The following is a 26,515-nucleotide window of genomic DNA, read 5'->3' on the forward strand; positions in this document are numbered from 1 at the left end:
GCGGGATGTGGCTGTGGACGCTGCTCCATCTCCAACTGCAGTGCAGCGGCCCCAACCACTGCGCTGAACATGGCTGTTCTGCTCGCATACATTTTGCTCTCCTACAGAAGGGTGGTGGGGGCAGAGAAACGAAATGTTAGATGGAGGTTATTCCACACCTCGGCATCCGCCTGCCACGGGATACCTGTGTGTCCCGGTGGCCTGGTCGCGCTGCTGACACGCGGCCACCCTAACCCCTGGTCACTTTCTGCGTCCAATGGGCAGTTAACAACACATCCTCCTCACCGGGGCGTCAGTGTCCTGTGACCATAAGCCACAGGGCAACCAGCGGCCGTGTCCTCGCGACCGTCCTGCAATGGCAGGGCGGCTGACATGTTGCATGCGGGGGTGGACGAGCCCATCCACTCCACTCACTCCCCCACACCCCCCCCCCCCCGCCCCCACTACTCGTTCTCCCCCCTCCCACTTGTCCCTCTCCCCCCTCCCTCTCCCCCCGCCACTTGTCCCTCTCCCACCCTCTCCCTCGTCCCTCCCTCTCCCCCCCCCAGCCACTTGTCCCTCTCCCCCTCTCCCTCGTCCCTCCCTCTCCCCCCCCCCCAGCCACTTGTCCCTCTCTCTCTCTCTCCCTCCCCCCCCCCACTTGTCCCTCTCTCGACCCCTCTCTCCCCCCCCCCTCCCACTTGTCCCTCTCCCTCACTGGCCGCAGCGTTGTCGGGGATGCCTTCCCCAGTTTGCGAAGACGGTCCGCTAACCTGCCAACACGACTGGCTGACGACTTTTAAAAGCAGGTGTGATTGGCGACGTCATGACATGGTGTCACGACGTCGGGACTTCGGCCCATCCGGGCCGGAGAATAGCGGGGGTGCTGGAGAGTCGCCATTGTGCCTCCGTCGGGCGACTCTCTGTGGATATCCACGGGTATGCCGACCACGGACATTTGGCCAGTAGGGAGAATAGCGGGAGCGCGTCGGACCGGCGTCGCGGGAAAAAAACGGCGCGGTCCACTATTCTCCCACCCATCGTGGTTGCGGAGAATCGCGCCCAACATGTTTGCAATAGTCGAACCGACTCGTTAATAACACAAACACATGGGATAATAAGAACATAAGAACTAGGAGCAGGAGTAGGCCATCTGGCCCCTTGAGCCTGCTCCGCTATTCAATGAGATCATGGCTGATCTTTTGTGGACTCAGCTCCACTTTCCCGCCAGAACACCACACCCTTTATTCCTTTATTCTTCAAAACTCATCTATCTTTATCTTGAAAACATTTAACGAAGGAGCCTCAACTGCTTCACTGGGCAGGGAATTCCATAGATTGACAACCATTTGGGGTGAAAGGGATGGCAGCATGGATACAAAATTAGCCAAGGGATAGAAGAGAGTGTTGTGGTAAACAGGAATATGGCGATATTCCAGAGGTTCAGAATGAGGACCACTGCTGTTTGTCATATACATTAATTAATAATGACTTGGACTGGAGGGCACAAATTCAAAATTTGAAGATAAAACTTGAAAGTGTAGTAAGCAGTAAAGAAGATAGGAATGGACCTCAAAAGGACATGAGAGACTGGTGGAGGCACGGCAGATGAAATGCGACAAAGAGGTGTGGTGCAAAATGTTTAATAGGAAGAGGAAAAACTATATTTAATAAATGGTACAATTTTAAAAAGGTTATGTAAGATCAGAGTCACCTAGGGGTACCTGTGCACACATCTTTAAAGGATTACAAATAAATTCAAATATTATACAGGATTCTGGACATTATAAATACATAGAGTCGAAAAGCAAGTTATGTTAAACCTACATAAAATAAAGTTCAGCTCCTGCTGGAGTAGTGTCTCCAATTCTGGGCACCACACTTAAGAACATGAGGCTTTGGAGAGGGTGCAGAAGAGATTTATTAGAATGATTCCATGGACAAGAGGTTACAGTTATAGGGATTAAGAAGTTCTCCTCCAAGTCATACACCATCCTAAGATTTGGAGATTTATCACTATTCCCTCATTGTGCGGGGTTAATTTCCTCGAACTTCCACCCCATCTGTATTGTGGTGCATCAACACCAAACTGACTGCAGTGTTTCAGGTAGTGGCTCACTGCTACTTCTTTGAAGGCAACCAGGGAGGAACAATAAATGCTAGCCTTAGCAGCAATGTCCACATTCCATGAATGAGCAAAGAAAAATAGACTGCAGAAGCGGAGATGGTCCTTCTTAGAGCAGAGAAAGCAAAGAGGAAATCTGATAGAGGTATTTAAAACCATGAAGGGTTCAGATCGAGTAAATAAAGAGGCGCTGTTTTGAATGGCTGAAGTGTTGATAGAGGGCACAAATATAAGGTGATGGTCAAAAGAGTCAGAGGCGACATAAGATAAAGCTCTTTCAACGAACTAGCTAGGATTTGGAAAGCACAGTCTGATATGCTGGTGGGTATAGTTTCAATAGTAGCTTTCAAATTGGAATTGGATAAATACTTGAAGGAGAAAAATTCTCAATTGAGAAAACTTAGGACTAACTGGATGACGACTAGAAAAGCTGGTTCCAGCTCAATGGCCTCCTTCTGAGATATACTATTGTATGATTTTTTTTCTCAATCTTAAAATATCTGTGTTAATCACCTTGAGATTAAGTAAATTCATATTTAAGGAGGAACCATTTTATAAAGTAATGCATCCAGATGATGCTTTCCCCACCAATTTCTATGTTTACATTCACTATTCCACTTGGTGCTGTATTGGTCAAATATAATACTCCTATCAAAAGTAACATAATCCAACCATTGAAATATGCATTTGGGTTTCATTTTGTTTTGAGCACTTTGAGAATGTATCAAGTTTAAACATGCACATTGCACTTTTTCATTAATGTGTAATGTGTTTTAGTTACTTAAATAATCTACAAAACTACTTTTGAGTCAAATTTTCATTGACAATTTTTCACTGGATAGCAAAGGCTATTCAAAAATGTGTGTACTTTGTATACCATAAATTATCTGTACAAAATAAAAAATAAACAGGGATAGAACATATGCTTAGATCATAATGCTGTTTGTAGCAGTGTGGCACACTCATGTTGTTTCTTCTCAAATGGCTGTCTATTCTCTAAGATTTTGACTTTAGTTATATGATAATTACAAGAAACATTCTGTTTAAACAAAAAAAAGTGCAAGAGGCTAAATTCAGTCAGAATTTGGAGGATTAATAGATTTTAAAACATCATGTCTCCCATCATTAGAGGAGATGAGCTAATGGGTTTGTTAGGTATTATTATGCTCAACGCATAAATCATACAATTTCTGCTTACTGTATGCTGAGGTCCATCTTGATTATCTCTGGCATAAAAGGGCTTGATGTCATAAGGATAATTAACTACAAAAACAGGGATATTGCCACAGTGCTTCACCAGATAATTCTCATGCTCAGTCTGTAGGTCACAGCCCCACTGCAAAAGATGAGAGTCAATATTTAGTTCATCACTAATGCACAGTACCTAGATCAACAAAAATAATTTAATATGACATATGCAGATACATAGAGCTTTTGTAAACCTGCATTCAATAATACAATTAAATAACAAATTTACAATACAGCACAGTATAAAGATGATATAAAGCATTTATTTTGAATGAAATACTACTTAACTGTCCTTTAAACTACTTGCTTTAAAAATCAAAATTCATTTCCAGCATTATGCATGCATTCAAAGATTAAGTACCTCAGGATGCCTCCCACAAATATATTATGGCTAAGCAGAATTACAGAATTATGTTTGCTGTGTACCAGATGTAATGCCATGCAAATGCTACCCCTACTCATTATAATCAGAATGGTAAACATGCTAATCTAAGGAAATTACTGTTTCATTTTCATGACAAACGTAGATGCTGCAACACAGTTAAATTATTCACTTGTTTTTAAATTATGTACTAGATTTGTTTCCAAATGTCTTTGATAGCCAAATTCATTCAGGAACTTATTTGTAAAGGAATGCACATTGGAATTATCCAAGTAATTTATTTTTAAAATGCCACTGCTAAGTGACAGAAACCAAACAAAGAAAATCTGGTAGAATAACTTTCCATCTTGATGGATTTGCATGCATTAATCTGTAGTTTCAATTGGAAGAAACTAGGTACAGGCAAGTGGAGGAGACACACACAGTTGAACAGGGCAAGTCTCAAGTTATCAAACCCCAAAGGTGAATGGTATAAAAGCTGTTAGATTCAACAAGTTTTACATCTGTTCTTTCATGGTTGCAGTTAAGCAGATTTGTTCCACATTATCATAAATGTGAAGTGACATGCATACTGCATGTCACTTCACAAGTGTAAAAAAAAAAGTTCTCAATTCACATCATAAAATGATCACTCACAGCCTGAAAACAATCATATCAGGTCTCATTTATACTGTACCCCAGGCATATTTTAAAGCAAACATTGACAATGCTTTTCTATTTAAAAACACTGATTAGCTCTGCTCAGCTTAAAGATGGACATCGTAGGTTTGTGTTGTTGGCACCATATAATGTAACACCCATTATTATAGGTTTTCCAATAAGTGGAAGACATTCAAATTTAAGCGATTAGAGGTTATTGTATACAAGACAGGCAACTGTGCTGACTGCTTTAAATCTGACACTGACATGTTTGCAAGTGTCAAAGTTAGGATCTGGTCATTAAGTTTTAAAAACAATTGAGAGCATGCTATTTTCTGTTTTTAACAACCATAATAACATAGATGGAGATCACAAAGTTGATTTACAGGATAAAAAAACTTCAAACTGTTCATATAATGCCAGTAACTGGAGAAATGCCAATAAATACCCATTATATTTTTAAATCCAGTCCTGTACAGTACTTTAGAATTTCCTCTTCTATAAAACAAAGCTGTAGAAATTACTGCCACTGGCCCCATTTGACTGCATCTGCACTGAAGCAGATGGTTCAAAATTAAATAAGAGCTCTTCAGGAGAGGGTAACTAAACTGATACATCTGTTTTAACAACCTACAGTTCTTGAATACATGCTGAAGACATTTTTCATGTGGAATTACACTTAACAGTACACTATACATTTTTCATCTCTACAGGATTCCTCATGGGAATATCAATCTGAGCAATGCATTCCTGAGTATACCTGATCAACACAATCTCCAGTGCTTATAGAAGCTAGAAGCACACACAAAAAAGTGTTCCATTGACACTGTTACAACATTCCTATTGCCCACCTCAGGATATGGATATCAAAACAAAGGAAAAGATTAGAGCTAAAGGCAAGTGAGAGAAACAAGGAAATAGTCAGAGAAAAAATAGAAATACCAAATAAGGAAGACAAAAGTAAAAGGTTAGAAAAGCAGATAAGAAAGGCAGAACACTGAGCAGTGAAGAAAGCTGAACATGAACAATAAACTTCATACTTTATTACAAACTTAGGTTCCAAAAGGAAAAATATGGAAAAGTCATTTACTTCCCTTCAATGAACTTGCAGAAAATAGGCAAAAATGGGTGATCTACAGGAAGTATTATGATCAAAAAGTTACATCTTTAAATGGGGAACTATGGGGAACCAAAATTATACTTTTCAAACAAGCAATTTCCTTATTTTTCATTATAGCCATTTTGAAAAGCTGAACTTGAAACAACAGTCAGCATAGGTTTGATATAAAAGCATAAAACAAATCACAGCTCAAATCTGCAAAGAAACTGAGAGTCAGCAAATCAGCTGGACTCGAAAAGCCATCTGATTAAAATGGTCAAAATTAGATGCTCAATTGTACTGTTACAATTTTGCAAAATGAAATTATATTCAGACCATGTTCTTTACCTTTGGTTCATACTTGAAGGTTTCCATACTTCTCTTCAAAATGTCAATTGCTTCAGTATAGGAAAGCCTAAAAATTATATTCACATCGAACAAGTTGTTATAACATGGTCCAAACATTCTGATTAACCACAATCAAACATGTAGGGCACTGTGACATTTTAACTTCCTACTTTAATATTATTTTATATTACCTCTGATAATCTTAACATGATGAGGAATTATGCATCTGATATCAAAAGTGAAAAACAATCAACACAAAAAAGAAAAAAAGTCACTTGTAGAACTGAAGGACTCCAAATGAGCGGTCTCTAAAAAAGCAGTAAAAAACAAATCAAGCAGTAAAGTAAAAAAGTAGATTTTTTAAAAAGGCAAAGTGACTTGCTTACACTTGAAATGAATTTTTCAGCATCTGTTCCACCCTTCCCTATAAATAAAAAGACCAAAATTAATCACCAATCTCTTTACAGAAGGCTATGCAGCAGCCGAACCCTGTCCCCCCAAAATTCCCCATCTGCTCAAGGAATTTCACCCCCCCACCCCCTTCCCCGAGTGAGACACGTGATCACATCCTTGCGCAATAATCTCTTATGTCATAGAATCATTCCCGTCTTCCATCTGATCATGCCCCCTTGCCCCTTTCCCCATCCTGTATTTGCTTAAAAATTGTTCATCTCTCATCTTACAGTTCACTTGAAAAGCTATTGACCCAAATAACATTTTCTCCCCACAGATGTTATATGACCTGCTGGTTTCCATTATTTTTTAGTTTTATTTCAGATTTCCAGCCTCCACACTAATTTATTTTTGTTTCAGTTGAAATTAGTTTGTGTCATTTTACAATTCTTCATATTACATCAGTTCAGACTCAAAACAGCTTCACCTACACAAATGTATAAACGTGAAATTAATAATTTTTTTCAATAAAATTATTTTAAAATAAATTTAAAGTACCCAATTTTTTTTTTCCCAATTAAGGGGCAATTTAGTGTGGCAAATCCACCTACCTTGCACATCTTTTTGGGTTGCGGGGGTGGGACCCATGGAGACATAGAGAGAACATGCAAACTCCATTCGGACAGTGACCCAGGGCTGGGATTGAACCGAGATCCTCGGTGCAGTGAGGCAGCAGTGCTAACCACTGTGGCACAGCGCCGACTCTGAAATTAATTTTTAATGCCTTTTTTGAATGTGGTATTAAAATTCATGTCACCTTTTATGTTAATTTAAAGGATGTGTCAACTTTCTGGGGTTGAAAGGGTAAATGCTTACAATGCTAATAAAAGCAACTAAAACTTCAGACATTAGAAATTTGAAACAAAAACAAAAAATGCTGTAACCAGTCCACTAAGGCAGTACCTGTGGAGTGAAGGGAAATTAAAACATTTTGGGTCTGACTTCTTTGTTAAAACTGCCCTGGTCAATAAGGATTTTAGAATGCAATATCATCTTTGCATTTATATAAATCTTGGTGTAGAGAATATGAAATACAACCAAATCTTCTAACTGCAAGATCAGTTAGAATATACAAACCTTTTGTCCTGGAGCTACATATTTGTGGAAGAGTTCAACATCATCTGGGCTTTTTGAAAGAATAAATGAGGTTGCAGACTTGAAGAGGTTTTCCATCACCTGGTGAAACCAAATGATACTGTCAAAACCAGTGGCAGACATTGTAGCCCTTCTAAAATGAAGTCTGAAGTCAAAAAACAACAGCAAACAAATACATATTTTAATTCAAGTGATGTGGATACTATCGGCAAAGTCAACATTTATTGCTGTTGGAAAGATATCCTATTTTGCAAAAGAGTGGCTTTATTGTCATTTCATTTAAAAAAAAATTTAGAGTACCCAATTATTTTTTTCCAATTAAGGGGCAATTTAACCTGGCTAATTGACCTACCCTGCACATCTTTTTGGGTTCTGGGGGCGAGACCCACGCAGGCACAGGACTTTATTGTCATTTCAGAGGATCATTAAGAGTCACTCTCGTTGCCATGGCTACATAGCCACGCTCAACCAGGTCAGGACGACAGATGTGTTTTTCCTAATGGGCACGAGTGAACCAGATAGATTCTTACAACAACCATAGTTTAATCATCACCATTACTGTTTTAGTATTTTATTACAGATTTAAGCAAATTAATTTAAATTCCGCAGCTGCCATACTGGGACTTGAACGCTAGGCCACAGGCAGTAAGAGTTTTGGACGACCACAAGTTTATGGGGGAGCAAAATATGAGGCCAGCAAGGAGTGTGATTATAGAATATCCCAGTCTGTGATAGAAAAAGTATGAATGTGGGTTTTGGCCGAGAAAGTTGAGTTGGGTGATCTTATAGCACTGGAAATAGGTGGTGTGTGAGTGAGTGTATAGATTTGTGGTCAAAGCTCCTTTTGTGCTCAAATAGGAAGCCTACTTGTGACAATAAGCGATTTTCATTTCATTTCATTTTCATTACAAGGCAGCTATTTAGGTAATGTCACCCAGAGTGTGACAGGAAGGGTCAGAGCATACAAAACATTAAAAAAGCAACAAATAGGGACAAAAAGGGAAGAAATGGTAACAAGGCAAAATTAATGGCTCTTTACTTCAATGCACAAAGAATCTGCCATAAAATCTGTGAATTAATGGCACAAATGAGGCTACATAGGGCATATGAACATAGTAACTAGGAGCAGAAGTAGGCAATTTCAGGGAGTTGGTATAGATTGTTTATAACGTTGTTTGGTTGTTCTTCTGCTTTTGTTTGTTTACATGAAAATGCCTTGAATAAAATATGTTTTAAAAAGTAGGCAATTCAGCCCTTCGAGCCTGCTCCGCCATTCAATCAGATTATGGCTGATCTCGTCCTGGTCTCAAAGCCACCTTACCTGTTCCCATATCCCTTAAACCCACTTTTAAAAATCAGAAATATATCCGTCTCCCTCTTGAAACCATTTAATGATTCAGACTCCACCGCACTATGGGGCACTGAGTTTCACAAATTCGCCACCCTCTTCAAGAAATAGTGCTTCATCTCAGTTTAAATCTACCTTCTCTCAACCTATATCTGTGACCTCTTGTTCTAGATTGCCCCACAAGGGGAAACATTTGGTCTGCATTTACTTTATCTATCCCTTTTAGTGTTTTATATACCTCGATCAGATCTCCTCTCACCCTTCTAAACTCCAGCCAATACAAGCCCAAACTGTTTAATCTCTCCTCATACGTCAAACCCTTCATCCATGGAAACAATCTGGTGAACCACTTCTGAACTGCTTCCAATGACACCATATCCTTCCTTAAATAAAGAGGTTAATAGGTATGATCTTATAGCTATTACAGAGACGTGGTTACAAGGAGAATAAAACTAGGAACTAAATATTCATGAGCATATGACTTTTCAGAAGGACAAACAGGAAGGAAAGGGTGGTGGGATAGCTTTATTAATATAAGATGGAATAAATATAATAGCAAATGATTTTTGATCGGAAGAAGTATAATCCAGATGGGTGGACGTACAAAATAACAAAGGGAAGCTGACACTGGTTGGAGTAGCCCATAGGCCCCCAAACAGTAGTTATACTGTAGGACGGAGAATAAATCAGGAGATAGTAATGGTATGTAAAAAAGACAGTATTTTAATCATGGCAACTTTAATCTTCATGCAGATTGGGAAAATCAAATAACCACGAGGAAGAATTCATAGTGTATTCGGGACAATTTCCTCGAACAATATGTTGTGGATCCAACCAAGGATAAGGCTATTTTGGATTTGGTAATGTATAATGAGACGTGTTTAACAAACAATCACAGAGTAAAAGATCCCATAGGAACCAGTGACTGACTATGGTAGAATTTAGCATTCAAATTGAGTGAGAAACTTGGGTCAGAAACAACTGTGCCACACTTAAATAAGGGTAATTCTAAAGGAATGAGGGCAGAGATGGCTGGAATGGATTGGGAAAGGAGTTTAGCAGGAAAGACGACTGATCAGCAACGTCGACGTTTCTGAAAATAGTTCATGACTCACAGCAAAGATATATCCCAATGAGGAAGAAGAATTCTAGGAAGGGGGTAAATTATCCATGATTAACCAAGGAAGTTAAGGATAGTATTAAACTGAAAAAAAAATTGGCAATAGCGGCATCGCTCCAGGGTCTCAGGTACAATTCCTGCCTCGGGAGACTGTCTGTGTGGAGTCTGCACGTTCTCGCTGTGTCTGCGTGGGTTTCCTTCGGGTGCTCCAGTTTCCTCCCACAGTCCAAAGATGTGCAGGTTAAGAGGATTGGCTATACTAAATTGTTCCTTAGTGTCCAAAAAGATTAGGTGGGGTTGCGGGTTATAGGGATGGGGTGGCGGCGTGGGCTTAGATAGAGTGTTCTTTCCAAGGGCTTATGCAGACTCGATGGGCCGAATGGCCTCCTTCTGCACTGTAAATTCTATGATTCTATGATGAGTATTTCCCAAAGGATTTTGGAAGTTTACAAAAAACAACAAAACATGACCAGCAAAAAAATAAAATGAGAAGGTAAACCAGCAAGCAATATAAAAAAAGGACAGCATAAGCTTCTTTAAATATATAAAAAGGAAGAGAGAGGCCAAAGTGAACATAGGCGCCTTAGAGAATGAGACTGGGGAAATAATAATTTGGAACCAGGAAATGGCAGAGGAGTTAAACAAATGCTTTGCATCAGTCTTCCCGGTGGAAGACATTAATAACATTGGGGGTGGGAGGAGAGAAGTGAGAGAATGCATACAATAACATCTGGCCTGTGCTTGTGAAATCCTACCAACTGTCCTGGCTTGAGACAATTCACACCTCTTTCACCTGTGATTATCCCTCTCTCCAGTTGCTCCGCCTGGACCTGTAAAGACTTAATTACCTGCAAAGACTCACATTCAAAGTATCGTCTTGCATCATTGACTTATATACATATGTATTTCTGGAACCCACGTCTTCATTCACCTGAGGAAGGAGCTGTGCTCCGAAAGTAGTGATTCGCAACAAACCTGTTGGACTAACCTGGTGCTGTAAGACTTCTTACTGTAAAGATATACTGGCATTGAAGGCAGTGCAGAGAACGTTCACTAAGTTGACTGCTGTCTCACAGTGTCGGGGACCAGAGTTCGAGTCTGGCCTGGGGTGATTTGCCTGTGTGGAATTTGCACATTTTCCCCTCCCTTTCTAGCATTCTTAATTGCTTCTACTTCGGGACCAGAACAACCAGCTTTCTTCTTCTCTCCTGACAACCCTGAACCTGGTGTGAAAGTCTTTGTTTTCTTGGTTATATCATCATTTGCAAGTTGCGCCCCACGTTTTCCTTTGAGCATTCGATCCGCTTCCTGTCGTTCCTTCAGCTTCACTTTCTGGAAATCCTGGACTCTGATCTGTGGGACTTTGTGGATCACATACAGACGATAATGCTTCTTGCTGGTTACAGAGTTCCTCACGATGCTTAGGAATGTAAGGGACTTGATGGTTGATAGTGTGTCCAGATCTCCCAGTTCCAGTAGGTTGATGTTGGTGAGTATCAACTCCCACTTCTTCTCACGGTCCAAAGATGTGCAATTTAGGTGGATTGGCCATGCTAAATTGCCCCGAAGCGTCCAATGGTTAGGTGGGGTTAAGAGGATAGGGCTGGGGAGTGGGCCTAGTAAGGTGCATTTTCGGATGGTCGGTGTAGACTCGATGTGCCAAATGGCCTCCGTCTGCACTGTAGGGATTCTATGATTGGAGGCAGTCCAGAGAAGGTCCACTAGATTGATCCCGGATATGGAGGGATCTTACAGAGAGAGGTTAAGTAAGTTGCGCCTGTTTAGATGAATGAGGGGCAATCTTATTGAAACATTAGGATTCCCAGGAGGCTGCACAGGGTAGATGCAGAGAGGACCAGAGGGTATAATCTCAGAGTAAGGGGTCGTCAATTTAAATCAGATGTGGAGGAATTTCTTCTCTCAGAGGGTAGTGAATCTGTAGAATTCTTTACCTCAGACAGCTGTTGAGACTGGGTCTTTAAACATGTTCAAAGCTGAGATAGACAAATTTTTAAACGGCAAGGGAATCGAGGGTTATGGGGATAAGGCAGGATTATCATTTCATATCAGCCATGATCTTATTGATTAGCGGAGCAAACTCAACGGGCCGAATGGCCTACTTCTACTCTGATGTTTTATGGTCTTACTCCCTAGTCTGAAGGAACGGTTTCTCTCTATTTATTCCATCAAAACTCTTTACAATAAATTTTAAAAATGAGGAATTTGAGTTTATGTTGATCTTCATCGAAACAATGGGAGACCAAGTAATTAAAAAAGAAAATCTTTATTAGTGTGACAAATAGGCTTACATTAAAACTGCAATTAAGTTACTGTGAAAATTCCCAAGTCACCACACTCTGGCGCCTGTTCAGGTACACGGAGGGAGAATTCAGATTGTCCGATTCACCCAACAAGCATGAAAGAGAAAATGCTGGAAAATCTCAGCAGGTCCGGCAGCATCTGTAGGGAGAGAAAAGAGCTAACGTTTCGAGTCCCACGACTCTTTGTCAAAGCTTTCACCCAACAAGCACGTCTTTTGGGACTTGTGGGAGGAAACTGGAGCACCTGGAGGAAACCCATGCAGACATGTGCAGACTCCGCAAAGTGACCCAAGCCGGGATTCGAACCCGGTTCACTGACGCTGTGAAGCAACAGCGCTAACCACTGTGCTACCATGCCGCCCATAGGGGTAGATCAGAGAGTCAAATGGTGTGGGGAACTAAAATGATGCCTGATTTTCTGCTTTTATTTCAAATTGCCTGCACCAACAGTTCTCAAATCTAGGGTAATTAAAAAGTTAGAATTTATAATCCTTAATTTCTAATCTTTAGTTTCAAGTCTCCCTGGCAACTTTAAATACCTTAAACAAAGCTAAACTCAAAATCCTAGCAAAAGAGCTTAGCAGTTTGAAGGTATAAAACTACAAATCTGAGACCGTCTATTGTTTAGAATGAATAGTCAAGGAGATTTTGTGATGATGGGCTTGGGGAGAGTGGGTGCGCACAATCTATATGGCTGATGCACAAAATCACAGTTACAGGGCTGATGTACTCGATTTTGAGAAAAGTCATCATGATTATTATTTACCAATTGCTCAATCAGGCTGCATGAATTACAAAATGGGAGCATGGAATGCGCAAAAATTAGGATGGGTGAATTAATTGAGTTTTTAAAACAGGCCACTAAAGTTACAGGGAATTTAAAGAAAAATGTAGAGAATAACTGATCCAATAATCTAGATCTGTAACCAAGGGCAAGTCAATTGGCATTTCTTTGTGCAATGATTACACAGAAACTATATTCTTTTGCAGTTACTGACACAAATTCAAGAAGTTTTTACTTTTAATTTTTCAACTATGGATTTGTGGTTTCAGCTTTATTTTGAATATTTGATAATTAAGTAGTGTTTCAAAAGCAAAATTGTAAAGCCATCTTTGCACATTACCGCATGTATAAAAATTATGAATAAATGGTCACAAAAAAAATAACATAACAGTAACTGCTGTCTCTTCAAGGTGAGAGAAATGTTGATTTATAAAATATTTGAGAGCGCAGTAGATAATGATTATGGTATACAGTTATGTCATTATCGGCAGCAGTTTAATCAAACATATCTCCTTTAGATCATACAGAGAACAGCATAGAAAAGCACTGATGTAGTACAGTATCAAATGTTTTTGCAACTGTTAAATCATTACCTCCATAATATCTTTCAAGCTTTCAGTGAAGGCAAGTTCTGCTTCCACCATGTAAAACTCCGCTAAATGTCTTCTGGTTTGGGAATTCTCTGCTCGAAATGTTGGTCCAAAGGTATATACTTCAGTGAAAGCCCTAATAAATTTGTAAAATCATCTTTTGTTTGCGTATATATTTACTAAACAATGTATCAATCTAAAAAAAACTTCACATTTGTTTAGCCTTGCAACAACTTTCTCGAATTTAGTTACGTTATCAATTATATTTAGAAATTTTTCGTTGAACAGAAACAGGTTCTGGGCAGATCATAAATAAAGATATTACAAAGAATTATTCCAATGCTAATGAAAAATAGATTTTATTTTTGATTAGAGCAAGTTAGATTTAATTCAATGTAAATTTTTCAGTTTAAACATTTACGTTTGTGACCCGATCACCGATCAGTCTAAAATGAACAATTTCTGAAGCAAAGCATTAATAAAGATTGCTAAACAATAATTGAACATAACTCAGTATCCCGGCTAACTATGGAAAGTGATGTTCAAACTTGCCATCTGCAGATCAAATTATAGTTTGCAGATCAAATTATATTGGTTGAATTCAGTAAATTAAAGAAATTAACAGGATGTATTTCATTAATCGGAGACTGGCAATAGCCTTTTTTGAAGGCTCTCAGCAGCTGTATATTTGGTGGTATGCAAAAGCATCTGCAAGAAATAACATCCTGTAAACATTATGTCCTCGTAAACGAGAAATTAGAACCTCTAGAGAATCAATTTAAATGACCGCTTACGCCATTTTTCTGGGGGGTTTTGTTGCTTTCCCATAAAAATTAAAGGAGGAAATTTGGGAAAAAAAAGAGTTTTAATTTCTAGAAATATATTTCCGTTACTAATTTGTCAGTACTTTGTTCACAAGCTGACTTCATTCATAATCATGTTTCCAGCTAAATCTATCGATAGGCACATAAACAGAAGTCGACCACATGGCCCCTTGGATCCGTTCCGCCATTCAACGAGATAATCGCTGATCATCTGCCCGAACTAGACTTTCCTATTTGCTCCCCACATCCCTTGACTTCGAGAAATCAAAAGTTTGTCTCCGAATCTTGAATATACACAAGAATGGAGCAGCCACAAGCGTCCGAAGTAGAGAATTCCAAAAATTCACAACCGTTTGACTGACAAAATTTCTCATCACAGTCCTGAATGATGGACCCTGTTACATATTTTCATGAATTCTTATTAGCTCTAGTGAAGCTCTGTTCCACTAATGTATTCGACGGTAGTGGCATCATAGGTTCGTGCGCAGGAAACAGAGAGATCAGCCATGTATGAGATAACACACTGTAAATAAAGCTCTGTTGTTTCAAACCTCTTGTGCTCCTGCATTGTTTCATAGAACAACGAATCAATTCCTGAATGGGCTGTGCAGAGTCCAGTGCTGACTCTCCAGAGATTGGGTGATATGGTCTGAGAGTCTGTACAGACATGTGAGCGTTCTCCCAATCCTACACTGAGTATTTGGGATATGTGATTGAGGCCACTCGTCTTCACAAATCTCCTTCAAATGTTAAGACCATGAGAGGTGCCTGCATTTCAGAATATTACTCAGTTATGTTCCTTCAGTTGAACTACTATGGAAGATATGGCCCAAACTTGGTAATAATTCTGAAACCGTTACATAACCTTTTTGTGTCAGAACCAGTGAAAATGGTTGGATAAATGCAATAACGCTTTTCTGCAAGTCAAAGAAGCGTTACTTAAATCTGAAGTTCTCACGCACTTTGATCCTACGTTACTCTCACAGTTAGTTTGCAATGCATCTCCTTATAGTGTCGGGGCGGTGGTCTCTCATATCAAGCCATTGGGTGAAGAAAGATTCATTGCTTTTCTCATCGAACCTTGAACAAAGCTGAAAGTAACTATTCCCAGATTGAAAAGGAAGCCTCAGGGATATTTTTTGGAGTAAAAAAAATTCCACCAATTCCTGCATGTGAGAAATTTCACTGTTGACAGACCATCGTCCATTAGCTACCACACGGGAATTCAGTCACTTGCCACAAGTAGAATGCAAAGATGGACATTGCTACCGACAGTCAAGTCTACGTAAGGCAGCATGGTGGTGGTGGTTAGCACTGCTGCCTCACGGCACTGAGGTCCCAGGTTCGAACCTAGCCCTGAGTCACTGTCTGTGTGAACTTTGCACATTCTCCCCGTGTCTGCGTGGGTTTTGCCCCCACAACCCAAAGATGTGCAGGCTGGTAGATTGGCCAAGCTAAATTGCCCCTTAATTGGGTACTCCATATTTTAAAAATGTCAACATAATGCGGATAGACTTTCAAGATTACCACTGTCAGGTAGTTCGTCAGACTGCTCAAATCCATTGAATCCCTACAGGGCAGAAGGGGGCCATTTGGCCCACTGAGTCTGCACCAATCCTCCAAGAGCACCCTGCCCTGGTCCACACCCCACCCTAGCCCTGTAACCTCAGCTAACCTGCAAATCCCGAGGCAGGGAATATTTTATACTTTGAAGAACTGAACAACACGTATTTCACTTCTAATAAGTGAGGAAACACACAGTGATCTGATACTCTCAGGAGTGATGGATATGGTATCATAAGGGAAGACATCGGAACCAGCACCTAACCTGAAAACCTACTACTCAATGAGATTGGAGTTGTCAGTACAGTAAGGATATCTTCTATAGCAGCTCAGAGTGATTATTCCACCGCCGGTGAGGTGGACAGCACGGTGGTATAATGGTAGCACTGCTGCCTCACAGCGCCAGAGACCCGGGTTCAATTCCGTCCTTGCGCGACTGTCTGTGTAGAGTTCGCATTTTCTCCCCATGTCTGCGTGGGTTTCCTTTGGGAGCTCTGGTTTGCACTCAACAGTCCAAAGATGTGCAGGTTAGGTGGGGTTATGGGGTTACGGGACAGGGGGCCTAGGTAGACTGCTCTTTCAGAGGGTTGGTAGAGACTCAGTGGACTGATTGCCCTCCTTTTGCACAGTAGGAATTCGGTTTCTAAATGGGTGTTAAAAGAAGATACGAGGGCCATTATGGAGTCATATACATGAAGGAAAGAGCAAGAAATGATTTCTGGACTGGACTCGGAAATTGAAGAGAAAGCTATAACATATTCTTCCTGTGGAAAGGTAAGAAATCTGCCATGCTTAGCATCACTGCATCCATCGGAAAGGGCTGAAGAACCTTGGCAGCGTGCGCATGTGGATTTTGCAGGACCTGTAGAAGGTCATACGTTCTTGGTAATGGTTGATGCTCATGCCAAGTGACCAGAGGGTGCAGTGGTGAAATCTACCCCATCAGAGAGGCTACTGGAGAGGCTAGAAGTCTTCAGTCATATTGGATTCCCTAGAAAACTCGTAAGCAATAACAGACATAAATTTGTCTGAAGAATTCAGACATTTCTTACAAGAGAATGGTATTCAATATATTAAGTCCACATTGTACCTTGCTTTTAAAAAAACAAATTTAGAGTGCCAATTATTAATTTTCCAATTAAGGCGCAATTTAGCATGGCCAAACCACCTATCTGCATATCTTTGGAATGTGGGGGTGAAACCTACGCAGACAAGGAGAGAATGTGTAAACTCCACACAAAGTGATCCAGGGCCGGGATCAAACTCATGTCCTCAGCAGTACCACCCTACTACTAATGGACTTGCAGAATGTTTCATTCAAACTATGAAATATACCTCAAGAGTAACCAGGGACAAAACATCTTAACAAGTTCCTACTGGTGCACAGGAATACTTCACATTTCATGACGAAACCCTCGCCTGTATTACTAATGATGAAAAAATGTTCTGCATTTGATCTGTTGAAACCTCCAAAAACTAAAGAGATTGTACACCAGCAACAGAAAGTCCAAATGGAACAGTGGGAGAGCAAGGCAAAACATAGTTTTCTACCAAGGACAAGTCATTTTGGCTCGGAAATACGCACAGGGAAGAAATGGGTTGCTGCCACCATCTCCTATACTGCCCAGACTGGAGATTATCGGGAGGGAACACGCAGACCAGTTGCTGGCGGGAAGAACAGATTTAGGACATGCGGAAAAGCTAGTTCCAACCCTAAAAGTCGTGACTTCACCTTTCTTACAACCCCAACACAACAGACACTGTTGAGAAAAGCAACATCTCATCTTCTGATCATACACAGGGACAACCTCTAGTTCAGTTTTTTTCAAACTTTTTTCTGGGGACCCATTTCTACCAACCAGCCAACCTTCGGGAACCAATCCGGCCGATCTCGCAACCCATGCCGGCCGACCTTCGTGACCCTCGCCGGCCAACGTTCGCAACCCACGGCGGTCGACCTTTGCGGCCTACGCCAGCCAACCTTTGCGGCCCACGCCGGCCAACCTTTGCGGCCCACGCCGGCCAACCTTTGCGGCCCATGCCGGCCAACCTTTGCGGCCCACGCCGGCCAACCTTTGCGGCCCATGCCGGCCAACCTTTGCGGCCCATGCCGGCCAACCTTTGCGGCCCATGCCGGCCAACCTTTGCGGCCCATGCCGGCCAACCTTTGCGGCCCATGCCGGCCAACCTTCGCGGCCCACGCCGGCCAACGTTCGCGGCCCACACCGGCCAACCTTCGCGGCCCACCATTTTCTCTTACCTTGTTTGTTGCTGACAAAATGGACGAATCGCAATTGCACCCAAAGCATGTGATGTCAATGTTGGGGGGGGGGGGGGGGGGGGGGGGGGGGGGGGAGTGACCTGCTCTCTGCCTCCCTTCAGGCAGCAAGATTTTAAAATAAAATCTTCTGCGTCTCCGAATGCGCAAATTCGCGAGCAACAGTTGCAGCAGCCAGCTTTTCTGTTTACAAGTTCATGGGGGGGGGGGATAAAGTTTAACAGGAAAAAAAATGCAGAAACTGAAAATTTTTTCATCCTCTAGAAATTGGAGATTCACCACATTTCACCGAAACATTACAATTACAAATATAAAATGTTTTTAAGATATTTAAAAAACAATTAATCGATAAAGCTTCCAAATACGATATGCAGGCACTTTGTTTTGGAGTGTTTAAAAATCAAGATGAAAAAAGTTGACATCTCTTGGTTGAAGTTACAGCTGCGGTGAAAGCATAGTTGGATCACTCACCATTCTTAGTTTAAGAGACTTCCACTTCATCAGCATCAAAGTTCAGAAAGCAACCAATCATATCATTCTCCCCGAACTTTTTGCAGCTGGCTTTTAACAATGCCGGCTGCGAAAAGTCTTTAAAAAGGCTGCAGCCAGGTTTTAAAAAATGCGGCCACACTGCGCATGTGCATTGCAGTCTCTTTTTAAACTATCTATTCGTGGCCATTTTGAAGGCCACTTGCAGCCGGCATTATTAAAAGCTGGCTGCTGCGGCTGTTGCGTGTAGATTTGCACGATTGGGAGCGTCGCGACTCTCCTGACACCCGCTTGCGACCCAACTGCTGGTCACGCTCCCGACTTTGACAATGCCTTCTCCAGTTCCTATGTCAACTTTGGTTAAACCAAACACTACCAAATGTCAGTGCAAAGACAGAAATGCCAAAGGTCACCACCAGTGTGAAGAAGGCGCTAGAGATTCGTCGTCAACCTTTCAGAGAGCGACAACCTCTAGACTGATTAACTATTGCTCATGTTGAACTTGTTTTGAACCGATTGGGGACGTTCAATTTAAGGGGGATGGAAATGTTATGTATTTGCATTTACCCTTATTAGCTCTAGTGAAGCTTTGCATTTATGTATTCACCGGAAATGATGCTATAAGTCCTAGCGGGGGAAAGAGAGTGGGACAAAAAGCCATGCAAGAGATAACACATTGTAAATAAAGTTCTGTTGTTTTCAACCTCTGTGCTCCTGAGTATCACACCTCCACAACACAGCAGACCCTTTCTTTTTTTAAAACCATTTTATCAAAGGCATTTGTAAATATTTATAAACACAAAACCAAAAGGTCAAAAGAAATACAAGCCACACCATCATAATGGCTCAAAACCCATCCCTTCTCTCAGAAGCTCCCATTGGCCCACCTACCTCCCGGCAACCGTCTCCTTTTGTCATTCCCCCAACCAGAAACTACAACCCAAACCAACGCCCCCTCCCCCCCCCCCCCGCAACGTAACCCTCCCCCCCCCTAAAGTAGTCAATAACGGCTTCCACCTCAAAGCGAACTCCTCCTTCGTCCCACAAATGGCGAACTTGATCTTTTCCAGCTGTAGAAATTCTGCCAAGTTGCTACCCGTACCCCGACCTTCGGGGGCTCCGAGTCCGCCAGCACAACAATATTTGGCTCCGGGCTATCAGGGAGGTAAAGGCCAAGATGTCGGCCTCTCTCCCCAACACTCCAAATATCGCCACCCCTGGGCTCAGAGCAATCTCTGCCCCCAAAACCTTTGCCATAAACCTCCGAAAAGCCCTTTCAGAATCCCCTCAAACAGATCGACATGGTTCGCAGGGCACCATGCACCTATCCTCCACTTCAGAGAAGAACAGACTCAGCCTTCACACTATCATATGGGGCCCTGTGCACCACCTTAAACCGAATAACAAAGTTCCTAGCCTGCAGAGACCCGAATCCATTCCCCTTTGATAACTGCTAAGTCCTCTCTGGCCCCTCCAGGTCTGCAAACCTTTCTCCAACAAATAAATCCCCGAAACATTCAATCCCAACCTGCAGGCATCCCAGAAACCCGCTTCTAGCCCCGCTGGCACAAACCTATGATTTTCACAGAACAGCGCCCACAAATCTATGCCTTGCAAACCAATGTGCTGCCTACACTGGTTGCAGGCCATCAGCGTTGATACCACCACCAGGCCAGTGCAGTACCTGACCGGCAAGAGCAGAAGGGGCGCCAACAACAAGCTCCCTCTCCAGGAACACCCTCATAACCCCGCGGGGCCTTCCCCACCCACACAAAACTCAAAATCGTATCATTCACCTTCCCAAAAAATGACTTGGGGACACAAACGGAGAGGTTCTGGAACACAAACAAAAACTTTGCAGCACTGTCATCTTCACTGTCTGGCCCGCTGACAATGGCAACACAACCCACCTCTTAAAGTCCTCCTTCATTCCCTCCACCAGCCGTGCCAAATTGTGTCCCAAGGTAGCGAAAACTCGTCCCCACCAATCGAAAGGACAGTTCCACCAGCCTCCTCTCCGTTGATTGGAAAGATGTCACTTTTCCCCATATTCAACTTATACCCCAAAAAGCGGCCAAACTCCCCCAGCATATGCTCTCCGTAATCCTATTGAAGCACCCCACCGGGTCCGAAATATACAAAAGGAGGCTGTTCGCATACAATAAAACACAGCATCTGCATTCAGCAGTGAAATCGGATGATACAACCCACGCTGCTCCAGGTCCCTATCCTTCTTTACGGTAAGCAAAATTGTGGCCTGAGACAGTGTGGGGTAGGGGGAGCTCCCTCCTCATCCTCAACTCATTAAACATCACCACGAGTAGGGGCTCCAGCTCCATCCTAAACTTTTTAGAAAACTCGACTGGGTAGCTGTTCGGGCCAGGGGGTTTCCCACCTGCATCGACTCCACACAGTCCATAACCCCCCCGCACCTGATCGGGCTCCAGTCCCTTCACCTCCTCAACCCACAGGAATTCCAACCCATCAAGAAACCATCTCATCCCTTCACCCCCCGTCGGGGGCTCCGACTTATACAGATCCCGATAAAAAGCCTCAAAAACCCCATTCCCCCCCCATTCAGCTCCGATATCACCGTATCCCTCTCACCCTCCCAATTTCCCTCATCGCCACCTGCTCCCCCAACTTTTCTTTTTAAATTTAGAGTACCCAATTATTGTTTTTCCAATTAAGGGGCAATTTAGCATGGCCAATCCACCTAACCTGCACATCTTTGGTTTGTGAATGTGAAACCCACACAGGCACGGGGAGAATGTGCAAACTCCACATGGCCAGTGACCCAGGGCCGGGATTCAAACCCGGGTCCTCAGCGCCATAGTCCCAGTGCTAACCACTGTGCCATCGTGCTGCCCACCTGCTCCCTTAACTGATGTCCAAGCATCCTACTTGCTTTCTCCCCATGCTCATCTATCGCCACCCTCCACTTGCTCTGCGCAATTCCCCACCGTCTTTCCCGTAGATTAGCCCAAACTCCATCTGGAGTGTCTGTCTCACCAAGTGCCATCTAATACCTCCGATCCACTCTCAATATGTCTTCCACCAAAGTCCTTGAAGAAGGTGCGGGTTCAGCGATGATACCTCTTAAAACTGAATAGTTAGCATGCCACTAGAGTAGTTTTACACAAGTCACTTTATTAAGGATTAAGATGAATTATAGGACTGAGGAATCATCATTAACGATTAAACATGTATTTATAGGACATAGCAGTAATGAGTAATCAAATGGGATTTAGGATAGCTAACTTTTCCGGAAGGACGTCACATCTGATATCTTATCTTTGTGAAACAATCCAGGGTGCTGGTTTCGCTGTCCTGCTTTTCACAGACAATGAATGCATAGCAAACTACTAGAAAGCATAGCTGTCAGGATGAGGACCCCACTGGTGGGAGGGGGAGTGAGCAACTTATATGTGGATGGAGCAAGGAAGTATATAGGAGCGGAGCCCCGTATGGCATGGGCTATAGTGGATAGTGAAGGGGAGTTGATTGCAAGAGAACAGATCCCCGGGAACCACTCAGCACAAATTGCTGGATTAATAGCTCTAACAATGGGGCAAGGGAAAGTGAATCAACATGTACACTAACAATCGAGACGCTTCTGGTGTAGTTCATGACTATATGACAGCTTGGAATAGGCAGGGGTTTGTGGGGGACCGTCTGGTAATTCATTGTATTGATCCCTGCCAGGCATCTAACTGTACTAAAAATCATGAGATGATATGTGATAGATTATTAGCTTTGTATTGGGGAAGTGAGGTAGGCAGCCAGTCAGCGCAGGACCCCGAGAATTGGGTAGGATATTGTAGGAAGCAAGGACCCCATGGGGTACTGGTGGGGACCAGGCCGAAGATTACCACCACCACTGTGACGCTGGCCAGCTCTGGAGCGATTGCAACCATGAGTCCAAGGACAACCCAAAGCCCGAATGTGATGAGCAAATCACTAGCCACACTGTTAGTTCTGACTCTCACTGATGAATCAGTGACGATAGTATCAGGATATGAACATGTAAGAGCTATGATTAATCTCGCCAACCTACACTTACCGGTCTATTGCGGTGGTCAAGAATTGTTTGTAGCCTTGGAGAGGGGGATTTAGGAGTGGATGGAAAATACATAAGCGACAACAGAGAGACATAGTGGAAATAAATGCCCTTGACATTGCGGAGATAAGTGAAGAGATTGAGGTTATGAAAGGGCAAATGAGAGCTGCAGTTCTGGATGCTTACCAGGATGCCAAAATGGCTACAGACCTTAGCCAGCAAGTCAATCAGCTTGTGTAGAAGGCACCTAAACAGCTGTAGCCATATCAGGCAACAATTAATGAGTTACGTCGTATAACAACTATACCAAGCGAGGCATTGTGTGTGAATTGTCTGGGCATAATGTTGTTCTAACCAATTTATCCGAGTCTATTACCATTGGCCGACATGAACTGACTCCATACAGGGATGTGTCCATCGTGGACGTGGATGACCTCGAGCAAACTGACGACGACCAGCGGATTCACCGATATGTCCAGAAGGGAGTTCCACGCATCCCGTGCTTGCGAGCCAATTGGGAAGGACTTCAGAAGGAGGCAACGCCAATTAACCGCCTCTGGAACAAGGAGCTGGAGCTCATCCAGACTCGCGCCGAGAAGGCTGCGGAACTGTTTCAGTCACAGAACTTTTTCCCTAAAATATGGAATTTGGGACTGAATGCTAATGTCCATGGATACGTATTATATCGCATGTTGTTGGACTTTTGCGGTTGTTTATATTGTTCGTCATTTTTATTACACTCTGTTGTGTGAGACGCCGCATTAAAGGCTGGCACACAGACTGCTGCCCCTTAATAAAAGAGGAACTGTTACAGCTCTTACCTGTTGATTATTCCACACATCAGCCGGACGCCAACAAATTCAGTACGTCTCTTTATTGGCCTATTCTTGGGCTAGCCAAGGGCCAAAAGGGGGGATTGAAGGGGGGTTCAGCCATGATACCTATTAAAACTGAATAGTTAGCATGCCACTACAATAGTTTTACATAAATTACTTCATTAAGGATTGAGATGAATTATAGGGCTGAGTAATCATTATTAACCATTAAACATGTATTTTTAGGACATAGCAGTATGAATAATCAAATAGGATTTAGGATAGATAACTTACCCGGAAGGACGTCCTTCTGACATCGTCTTTGTGAAACAATACAGGAAGCTGGTTTTTCTGTCCTGCTTTTCACAGACAATGAATGGACAGCAAATTACTAGTAAGCATAGCTGTCACGATGAGGATCAATCATGCGCTGCTTGCAATTCTATTGGGTGATGTTTAAACACGGCTTGCAATTCTTTTGGATAAGTTTAAATGTAGCAGCTTCAGGGATTGGATCGCATCCAACTGGGTGGGCTATTGATTTTTGAACATATAGATACTGTGTTCTGGTCTGGACTTTGTTCGGCAGAACAGATCTTGACAGATATCCAGTTTGTTCTCAGTGTACACGTAACAAGCTTTATAAAATAGCCATCTTATCCAGGTTGTCGTTTTTTTTCCTCTCTGTACTGAGTGGAAGCTGACTCAATACACAGGTCTTGAAACTGCTCATATAATCACACCCGAATATAAATGACAATTATTCCTTAAACAATATTACTCAATACAGTAAATACAGTCCACTTAAATACTATCTTTATTTCCAATTTAACAACAAGAAGCAAAAAACAAACCTATAGCTCTCAATCCATCCCAAATCCCAATGGTACAGAGTGATACTTGCTTTCCAGAACAAATATGTTAGAATCCCTGCAGACTCTGGCTGGATGTGTTTAAAAAGCTATTTCAACTAGTTTGTTTCAGTTTCTTCCCTTGTCCTCAGGCAAGTCTGCACTGCTCTAAATATTACAGGTTGAGCATCCCTTATCCAAAATTCTGAAAACAAGAAAATTCCAAAATCCACACATTTTTTTTCGAGTGCCGACATGACATCATGAGTGGGAAATCCCATAAGGCTCTGGGAAGGTTCCTGGGCAATGCGCAGTTCTCAAGGTGCGTCGCACATGCGCAGTTCCCAAGGCGCACTCCAGATGCATGTTATATTCCGAAATCTGAAAGATTCCGAAATCCTATACATACTCGGCCCCAAGCATTTCCGATAAGGGATGCTCAATCTGTATTTGTTTTTAAATAATCCTACTATGAGAGCAAAGGACTTTATTTGTGGTCTAAAGGGTAGCCAGATCAGAACTCAACTCCAAAGCTTTGTCAAAATGTCTGAATGCCTTAGCTTCACCGAGCAATGTGACCATCTCCCCAAGCTGAAAACACAACGACTCCCCAAGGACACCCCTGCTAGTCAAACAACAGTGCATTAGCCCAGACCTTTGACCCTGGTCAATTTCACCTCTGGCCTTGCAAAACAAGATTATTTTAAAAACATGACTACTGCAGTAAAACATAAACTAACCCAGGCTGTTAACCCTTAAATTGCCAAATGTTTATAATCCAATATCTCTAAAATCCTGCATTCGTCACAAATAGTCATATCGACTTGCAATGTTAACTCTTCCTCTCTCCACAAATACAGCCAGGCCTGCTGAGTTTATCCAGCATTTTCTGCTTATATTTAATCAATTCAATGTAGTGTTCAAAGAAGTAATTCATTTTAAAGTATTGATCCTTAACGCATGCATTGAAGATGAAAGCATAACTCTCCCAGTTCTACTTGTTGGCACCACTGAAGCCCGCCTACCTACAAGGTATTTAAATAATCAGTGAGGGAAAACGTTTATTTACCTTCAGTAATGTTTCCCCTATTCTCTGAACCTGATGTATCCTTCACATGCAGCAGGTCTGCCCATTCTTCACATATGTTTCTGCAATTAAAGTCAGGTTGAAGGACCCATATGGCCTATTTCTGCTCCTATTTCTTATGTTTATTGCATCAATAAATAATTTTGACAAAAACAAATCCTAAATATAGTCCTTGTGCCTGGGAATAGTTTCTCACCTTAAATATCATCAGCCACAGGGGAGACAGAAAATGGCAGTATTCCCAAAATAACTAGCTACAGATTGAAGATCTTTATGACATTGGACAAAGGACACTTGAGCAAATGTTGTTTAGACTTGTATTGTTCATGAAATCATTAGATATTTTACCTAAGACAACTGGTGAAACCACCCTGACATCAGAAGGATCAGAAACAGACTAATAAAGACGTACTTACTTTATTAGTCAAATGTAAACTTGGGTCAGTGGTAAAATACTTGCACGTAAGACAAAGTCAAGATTTCAAGCTTCACTCCAGCACTTGAGCACACGATCTAGGCATTGTGAGAAGTGCCATATCTCAGTAGACACAAGATTTCATGGCATTATATAAAGGAGGACAGGAATATATGTTGCCAACACATTCAAAACAACAAGAACTAGTCATTTAACTGTCTGTTGGACCTTGCTGCTGCATGCAAATTGGAAAAGAGGATAATTGCTACAGTATTTTAAAACATACAAGTGAGGGAAGAATGTTTGAAATTAATATTTTGCAAACCTTGGAGAATATGAAATAGTCAGTAGCCCAGTTATATACTGGTAGGTGAAGAATATGGAAATATTAATATGATTGTTTAATACAGACGGATTAAAGCAAATTATGTTCTGGGATGTGAATTGCTCTTTCTATGATTAGATTGATGCTATTTTGCGGGTTTCCAAAGCTATGCACGAGTTCTAGGCCCTACCATCTTCAGCTGCTTGATCAACGACCTTTCTTTTATTATACAGGTCAGAAGTGGGGATGTTCGCTGACAATTGCACAATGTTCAGCA

The 26,515-nt window shown here is 42.0% G+C and overlaps 1 protein-coding gene across 5 annotated transcripts in view; it reads right to left on the reverse strand.

Moving 5' to 3' along the window:
• nars2 (asparaginyl-tRNA synthetase 2, mitochondrial) overlaps nucleotides 1–26,515 on the reverse strand; it is a 113,774-nt gene that overhangs the window by 42,589 nt on the left and 44,670 nt on the right. For 3 of the 5 annotated variants that reach the window (XM_038818924.1, XM_038818925.1, XM_038818927.1), the window contains 5 exons: nucleotides 13,535–13,667; nucleotides 7,351–7,449; nucleotides 6,207–6,244; nucleotides 5,821–5,887; nucleotides 3,303–3,440 (listed from right to left, as the gene is read on the reverse strand). In XM_038818924.1, the coding sequence (XP_038674852.1) occupies nucleotides 3,303–3,440; nucleotides 5,821–5,887; nucleotides 6,207–6,244; nucleotides 7,351–7,449; nucleotides 13,535–13,667 (475 nt within the window). Of the gene's footprint in view, nucleotides 1–3,302; nucleotides 3,441–5,820; nucleotides 5,888–6,206; nucleotides 6,245–7,350; nucleotides 7,450–13,534; nucleotides 13,668–23,854; nucleotides 23,893–26,515 lie in introns of those variants that run through there. The other 2 variants (XM_038818929.1, XM_038818926.1) reach the window with 2 other exon arrangements.

The sequence above is a fragment of the Scyliorhinus canicula genome, chromosome 14, assembly GCF_902713615.1.
Source record: "Scyliorhinus canicula chromosome 14, sScyCan1.1, whole genome shotgun sequence".
In the NCBI taxonomy this organism is placed as follows: domain Eukaryota; kingdom Metazoa; phylum Chordata; class Chondrichthyes; order Carcharhiniformes; family Scyliorhinidae; genus Scyliorhinus; species Scyliorhinus canicula.